Source organism: Salvia splendens, chromosome 3 (genome assembly GCF_004379255.2).
Source record: "Salvia splendens isolate huo1 chromosome 3, SspV2, whole genome shotgun sequence".
NCBI classification, from domain to species: Eukaryota; Viridiplantae; Streptophyta; class Magnoliopsida; order Lamiales; family Lamiaceae; genus Salvia; species Salvia splendens.
The window spans coordinates 40022868-40031161 of NC_056034.1; the positions used below are offsets into that span (position 1 = coordinate 40022868).

General features: G+C 36.3%; 1 protein-coding gene across 3 annotated transcripts; it reads right to left on the minus strand.

The window, feature by feature from the left end:
* Positions 1-293: 293 nt before the first annotated feature.
* On the minus strand, positions 294-7957 carry LOC121796024. 3 transcript variants are annotated; one of them, XM_042194712.1, is made up of 19 exons: positions 7514-7957; positions 6747-6805; positions 6315-6396; positions 6084-6151; positions 5743-5812; positions 5105-5186; positions 4583-4647; positions 2961-3968; positions 2773-2835; positions 2647-2693; positions 2446-2491; positions 2285-2364; positions 1997-2113; positions 1816-1897; positions 1485-1610; positions 1144-1224; positions 819-944; positions 631-724; positions 294-551 (listed from the first exon to the last, which is right to left on the minus strand). In XM_042194712.1, exons 1-18 carry the CDS (start codon positions 7823-7825, stop codon positions 653-655), a joined length of 2586 nt encoding a protein of 861 aa, XP_042050646.1. In that variant the 5' UTR covers positions 7826-7957; the 3' UTR covers positions 294-551; positions 631-652. The 3 variants fall into 3 exon arrangements, with proteins under 3 accessions (XP_042050646.1, XP_042050645.1, XP_042050647.1); XM_042194711.1 differs by having other exon boundaries at positions 294-724; XM_042194713.1 differs by lacking the exon at positions 7514-7957 and having other exon boundaries at positions 294-724; positions 6310-6396; positions 6747-6799.
* Positions 7958-8294: the final 337 nt, after the last annotated feature.

An 8294-nucleotide genomic window follows, 5' to 3' on the forward strand; every position in this document is an offset into this window, starting at 1 on the left:
ACCGTTAAAAAAAGGACTACTTCGGCCACTTTTTCATTTGTTATTGACCTGTTTTTCAAAAAGTGAATATTTTGGACCAAATTCATATTTTGGTCATATCTTTAGGATCAAAATTGACCTTTACTCTTGTCTAAACTCTAAACCCTTGTTTCAATATTTAAGAACAAAATGCAACTAATATCTGAAAGGAAATTAAACTTCTTCCGAAAATCATTTCAACTCCGGCCCAGCCCAGCCCAGTCCAGCCCAAACCCACCACAACCCACTTTGCAAATGGTGTTGGGACAATGGTCTAATTGAAAACAATGTAGTTTTAGACATAAGTTGTCTTTGATACATATCCCCCAAGCCCCAACTATAAAAAAGAGTTCAGTACTCTATACATGTATTGCTTCAATAAGGATATACTCATACCCAAATGATGCCTATAATATACAATAAATCTATATACATAAACTGCAAAACATACTTGTGAAACATAATTTTTTTTTTCTGGTAACAAACAACAAATGCTTCATTTTAAGTTTTTGCGCATAGCAGCAGAAAATCACCTGAAATTTTCCAATAGTAAGCAATAACAGTGGCATCGTACCATTCAAGAATTTCCAAATGCAGATTTTCACTTGTTACCAGTAATGGCGAAATGCGGTTTTCAAGCAGACAACTTCTTGCCTGCTGCTGCTGGTTGAAATCCTCCAACACCCTTATAGTTAGATCTCACTTTCTGAGATTCATGAAACAAGGAAGGGGATCAGACGACATCAACACCAAAAACATGACGTCGAACTGCAGAAACGGTGATTAAAAAAAGTCATTACCTCTAGCAGTGAGATGTAATAGAAATCCTCCATATGCTGCATCACAGCACTCCCATCTCTAATTCCGCGGAAAATATTTATTTCTGTGTTTAGAATGTTCTCGATGAGCTCTTTCTCCCCTTTCATCTAGCAATAAGATCAAAATGGATGCAATAAATCGATCAAACTGATTCTCAGATATACATATCATTACTCATTCCCAAAGTGGAAATGCCTTGTCTTTTCTTTTCTAGATTATTCAAATGATTCTGAATATGTATTCGTTCGAATCTGGAAACTGAGAAAATGACTTTTTGGGATGTATAAAGTGGAAATATGAACATACGAATTCGCTGACAAGAACATCAGGCGTCGCTTCCCCAATAATGTCAGCTTCATATCCAACCTCCAGAGTATCTAGATTCTCCTGCAACAAGAAATTACATGCAATTTTAGCAAAGAAAACATGAGAAATGGATTGAGTATAGTTGAAAGGATTACACGACCATCTACTTCAAGTAAAAGTGAAAGCGTAGTTCAGTTTTCTATTCCCATCAGATTGCTAAATCATAGTTGAAAGATTCACGAGAAAACTAATTGTGATAAAACAACTTTGAGGTTGAGGTTTCAAGGAAATTATGGAAAATTGTAAACATATAAGAAATTCTAAACGAATGAGCCACTCACCATGTCATCCTTCTGATTGCCAGCAGCCAGATAAACTGGGTGGGCTACATGGCAATATCCCATCAAACGAGGCACTGTCGGTATTATGTCCCTATGATTGACGACTCTCCAACTGTCCTTCACTTTCTGCAACAACCGAAACAATATTGGAGTTGAAATCTTAAACTTAAATCTATCTATATTTGATTGCAGCATGCTTGGTAACTGTTATCACTTTCAACTGCAATAGCTACATGTAGAATTTCCCCACTTCCCTTCATTTTTCTGATATTGACTGAATAAATATAAGCATCATATATGTTTTTTGTTCTTTGACAACTTGAACACATACCTGATTGTATATTTCAGCAAATCTTCTGTTTCCAACTCTTGGAGATCCAAAGTTGTACATAGTCACAGCAATAGCTCCACACCTAGTCCCAGAGTAATTCACATGGGAAATTTAATTATATTTAAGTGCTAAATATAGATTCATAGGAAGCAAAGTGATAATTAGTTGAATAACAACTGACTGCGCTAATTGACTTGATGCCAATTCAAGGGCGAGCAGGGTAGCTAAAGCGCCCCCCAAGCTATGTCCTGTCACATATATATGCCATGCGGGAAGCAACTCAACAGAATCATCATCCCTGCAATAGAACAAATTTAATTTAGCATATTTACATAAGAAACAAGCAAATATCCATATAAATGACTTCTTCAATTGCAAACTCAATAGAGCAATCCTCCTTAATTATGTAAAATCCTCCAAACGAAAAAAATATAATTTAGAAGCGAAGTCTAGCAAAATGATTCATTACCTGTGACCTGTAGCTTGTTTAATGAGTGTGATAAGCCTAGTTCTAACAGAATCATATGCGCTCAGAAAACCACTATGCACCTGAAGTGAATTCAACAACAAGTCAATATTCCCGATCTGGATAAGCAGTTACAAAATCAGAATTAGAATCATAACGTGTACCTGAACCTCGTTCGTGGAATCACCACCTATCCTTTCAGGATTTAGTCTGTACGAGAACAATACAATGCAACATTTAACAGGTTAAGTCAGAAAATATATGATATGAACTTCCCCAAAAAATTAGCATGCTAATACAGGGGAAAATAGAAACGGCGGAACAAAAGCGAAGCAGATGAATATTATGTAACATAGTTGTGTTACCCTGTAGGTACGAGCATCAAATCTGTCACTACATCCTTCCACCTGGTCTGAAAAGATCGAGTGTCAGCATGCTAGCCACGAAAGTTCAAATAAATTGTCCCTAATCATAGAAATCCTAGAACCTACTTGTTCTGTTCCCCTGAAAGCTACGACAAGTCTTCTCCTTTCGAGATCGCGCCAAATTGCCACCTGCATCCAAACAGGGAGCAAACTAACTAAAAGAACTATTTTCTATCATTAAACAGTGCAATCAAATGGAATATTAACCATCTAGATCACGAAATCTCTATCCAAAATATGGTTCAGGGACTTGCCTGAGTGTCTGATTCTGCATTATCCAAGAAGCAAATCTTTTCAAACTCGGATTTTATAAATGTTGGATGGCCCAATGCATTTGCAAGCAGTGCCCAGGCCTCCATGGCACTTTCAGCTGTTGAAAAAAGTTTCCTCATCTCCTCAGCTTCTTCCTCAGTCATTGTTAATCCACCTTGATTACTTATTAGTCTTTTGCTCTCTTCGTCTCCAGGCACTTCTTCTTCCACTTCAACTGGAGTATCCTCTTTCTTTCCAATTAGGCCTGATTCATTGCTTAATTTAGAAACTGCTGCATTTACAACCATCAAAGCACCCAATATGGAGTCGGTTTGTCGTAATATATCCTGTGTAATTTTCTTAATGTCGGCTAGTGATGATGTCGGCTGCGTGCCACCGGACTCCGACCCATTCTTTGCATCAGCTTCAACTACCTCCTGACTATTCGGAGTGGCAAGCCCCGACTCAACATAACTTGCCTCTGCAATGTCACGTGATAACAAACCAAAATTCTTTAACAAGTCAATTTCGTCCCACTTCATTTTCTCTGGGGCAGGAAGACCGAGTTTTTGAACAACATTATGATTCACAGTATCAGCTAACGTTTTCCAGAACTGTTTGTCAGTCCATGAATCCTCCACAGCTTGGATTTCTTCTGTAGAGTTTTTCACATTGTTCACCGCATCATCATCTGATAGGATTCCATCATTGCTGTCCTTATTTGTAAAGGCCTCATTATTCTCTAGCTCCGACTGCTTTTCCTTAACATCAGGGTCGGGGTCACTAGTAACTTTGGTCTCGGAAAGCCAATCCTTTTGAAGGTACGAATCGTTAAGCGACTTTAACTGCCCGAAAGCAAACTGTACAAAGTCGCGTGCTTGAACTGTTTCTGAACCAACAAACATCTTGAGTGCAGGATCCAAACCGTGTTTCTCTAGAAATTCAGTCACAAGAGGAATCTTCCACCATTTCTTTTCATCATCTATTTTTCCAAAACTCTTGTACTTTACCTGAAACAAATTAGCAGGGAAGTTAAATGTTAATGCATTAAAAACGCAACAAGGAGATTTCAGCCATCGATTTAAAGCGTTTCAGCAACGGCATTCATTCATGAAGCCCAAAGCAACACCATTTTGCACCAGATACTGAAAATTTCACATTTTTAGTAACACTACAAATTGAAAATCACCTTTACTTTCCTTGACCACTCAAATTAGATTATCCAAAATTAATAATAATATAAACACTGTTATTCACAGTTAAATTCTTTTCTCAATTGAAGCCCCTAAAAGTGTTATTTTGCAAACCCTACCCATTACAAAAGTTCCATTCCAAACTGTGGAAGCTTCAAGGGTTCAGTCTTGTACTTTTATACATTTTAGTGGAGATAACGGAAGGAGAAGTCAAAACGAATCAGTTTAACTGATTAAAGAGCTTCTTCCTTTACTCAGCACAAGAATATTTATGAACTCTGAATTCTAATTTTCTAAATAACAGAAAAAGTTGAAAGCTTATTCAGAAGCCACACTAGTTACACCATATGCAACAGAAGTACCGATCCAATCAGATAAAGTCCTGATATCTGATAATATCTTAATATCTAATATTTAATCAGTCAACTTACCTCCAGTTCTATCTTCCCACCACCTCCCATCCCTTCCAAGTCAAGAAGCACTTCATGTGAATTTCCTAACAAAAGAGGAGTTTCTTATTAGATACTCAGCTCCTAATATTACAGATTTATTATTTGTTGCAAATACTAGGAAAGCAGCATATGATTGCTAGCTCATATTATGTTCTTTTTCCACTGATTAGTGCTCCCTCCGTGCCATAATAGATGTCACACTTTCCTTTTTAGTTTGTCCCACAAAAGATGTTACATTTCCTTTTTTGGAAAAATTTCCCTCTCACATGAATATAAATATACTATTTTCCCTCTCCACCTCACACACAAAACATCATCTCCTAAAATCTTGTGTCATTCCCCAAGGGTGACATCTATTATGGGACGGAGGGAGTAGTCTTTTTCTCCTAATAAAAATTGCAGTTGTTATGCAAATGGCATTCTCAAGTCCAAAGCAATTTTAGGATTGATGAAAATAACAGTACTAGATATTGCTGTGGTTATGTAGTGATGAGATTGTACCATCGCAAAGGTTTTCCAAATTGATACAGGAATTCCCCATGCGTTTGTGTGGAGTTACAAGGTTTGCGTCCCAAGCCGCAACCTATATATGAAGATGAAGGAAAATAAGCAACCGATGTTAACCTCATGTACATGAGATGTTGGATATTTCATGTGAAGAAATCGAGGTTGATGATAAATCTAAAATAGAAATATAGAATTATTAGCTTGAGAACTTAAACAGACGTCAGAGATGCTTGATGATGAATAAAATAAAAGTGCTACTTATACAGTAAATGAAACATTTTTCCACCAGCCCCATGACCAAAATTACAGGAAATTATCCATAACGTTATTACTAATAGTTCCACCTGAAGTGAAAAGAATCGATTTCAGTTGCATTTGTACCCGATTCTCTTCGAGTGCAGGAGTTAAGAAACTAATGCATACAACATCAGTGCATAATTTCAAGAAACAGATTTGATTATGATCTGAAGACATTTTGGACTGTCCAATAAGGCATAATATTCCTGCATAGTAATTAGTCATATCTCAAGTATGCATGTGTGTGCTAACAATCTCATAGATTTGTTCAAAAATTTAATATAGAGGAAGAAGAAAAAACCACAATGAGCTTGGAGTTCAGAGTCTTTAGCAACCTGAAGATCATGTATGGGCGGTTGCTTGATATTCAAAGCAAATTCCTCATTCCATTTGGGTTCTTTTGTCCTGACAAATTTATCAGTGGGAGAGAATGTCCAGAGTGGACTATGTCAATTCTTAAACATAAATAAAATTTTATTCCAAACAACCACCATAGCAAGTTCCCCAGAGAATATAATTAACTGTGCACAAAATATTTCGGCATTTCTGCACAAATATATTGGGCTCGCAGTAGCAGAAACTAAAATTTAACCCCTTTCTTACATCACTATTTTGAAATGCTCAAAGATTTCAGCTTTCTTAATCCATAAATACGCGAACATATGAGTTAACTTACCCCCACTTGACATTGCTTTTGACTATCTGACAATCCAATTGCATGACTACATATGGATCGCTAGTTCCCTGAGCATACAAAAACGACACTCGTGAGCCAAAACCAAGTAAAGATTCATCACTAGAGTTAGACTATGTGAAGAGTGATAATTTAAGGTCAGGGGAGATGGAATTATAAGTAATTGGATGGAACAACTTTCCGACGTAAAAAGAATTATAGACATTACCCTACCCAAGGGTCCATGGCAGGGAAGTTGAAACCTTTCTTTAGCTTTACAAATAATTGGCCATCATAAATTTCTCGTACAAATGACCTGAAAATGTCAGATGAGTCTTAGTTTTTTGTAGAAATCTTATAAGCATATGAAGGAAAGAGAAACGGCAACAAATGCTGGAATAGATCTGATTTTAGAAAAACATGGATGCATCTAACCACATAATATTAGCAAGTAAACAGGCAAAAGTGACTGGACGATTAGCGTTAATCTTCTCATTCATCTCCTATTGCACAAAACTAACATCTATGAGTTCATATATTTGTCACCATACCTATCCATAAGTTATCTGATGAGGAAATAACACGAAATAGGAGAAATCACATTTTTGTCATAAAAATCCAACTTTAGCTAGTTTAGCTGCATTAGTAAGAGCAGAAAGTACATACTCAGATAGGAACACTGTCTGGCACTTGGCAGCATCCATCTCACGCCTGCCGGTTTTGTCCTGATAAAAACGCGCAAGATAAAAAGCATATTTCAGACGAAAAGGCATAGCCACTGGACAAGAATTTCTTCATAGCATCTCAGGGGGTTTAGATAGACAACATTCCCATATCAAAAGCTCCAGAACAGTCTTGACTGGCTAAAAGCAATTGCATCATAAAATTTTTGAAAGTGATAAGTTTTTACAAGTGTATCTGCTCTTAAAAACACCATACATTATCATTTCCTAGTTAGAAATTCTACTTTGAAATATTTGTAGATTGGATAAGGATACATAGGGAGCATTTTCTATTGAGGATTCGTCTAGATAGATAAAAATAGTTCAGGAAAATCTATTGTTTACTAAGATGAATTAGAAATTTGGGATATCTAAGGCCCTTGATAATTTCTATAGTTTGAGCATACTTGCTTCATTCATACCTCACTGGAGAAATCTTAGTAAAGGTAAAAAATACTCAAATTGAGTGTGTATATTACCAATCCTTAATACTAATAAACTAATAACTTACAACATCACAAAATACTATAATCAGATCAGGAGAGTATATGTAAAAATTCACACTATTTTTCCTTGTAAGAACTACCAATAAGAACACTCAAATTAATAAACAACCCACATCCCAAGAAAACAACGTTCTCTAAAAAAATCCCGTTTCCCCATTATAAAAAAACCAAAAATTGATGAAATAAAAGAAGAAAATGGATTTACAGGAGGTGTGATGTAAGCTTCAAACGCGAAACCAGCAAGAATGACAGCCAGATTAATGTCAAATGGAGGCCTCTCATTCTCAATCTCAGCCTTCTCAATTTCAGCCCTACTGCTGCTGCTGTTGCTGGTAGAACTTGCTAGAGAGGAAGTGATGATTCTTGAGCTTAAAGCCCCATCAAACCTATTGGGTAAAAATAGCTTCTTGGGCAAAAAAATCTTCTTAGAGAAGGAAAGGGAGTGACGGTTCTTCAAGTGTATGAGCTTTGGGGAGTTGGAGAGCGACAAGTGGAAGTGCGATTGCAATGAAGCCATGGATGAAGACGAGAAAAATGTTGAAATTAAAAAAGATGTATTTATTCAGGTAGTGATAAATTTGAAAAGTGGCGTGTGAATTTTGAGCACCTGATAAACGGTTGCATGAGTGTCTTCCAGAAGGTGGGGAACGCCATCTCCTACAGCTAACGGTCTTTCTCGATTCTACTTCGTTTTGTATAATAATAAATAAAAAAAAGTACTGCTACTAATGAGTACCTAATTCTAATGATTTAATTAGTATTGACAAATTATTTTTGGTAGTGAGAATTAAATAATCGATGCTTATCACATACTCCATACGAAAACAAACTTCTTTTCAAATATGCTTTTTTATTATTATTATTATTATTATTATTATTATTATAAAGAACGCTAAAACTGATAATCGGTGAACATAAATTCTGATAAACCTAATACTCCCTCCGTCCTACTCAGGAGTCGTCGGCACGAGTTTTAATAAATATAA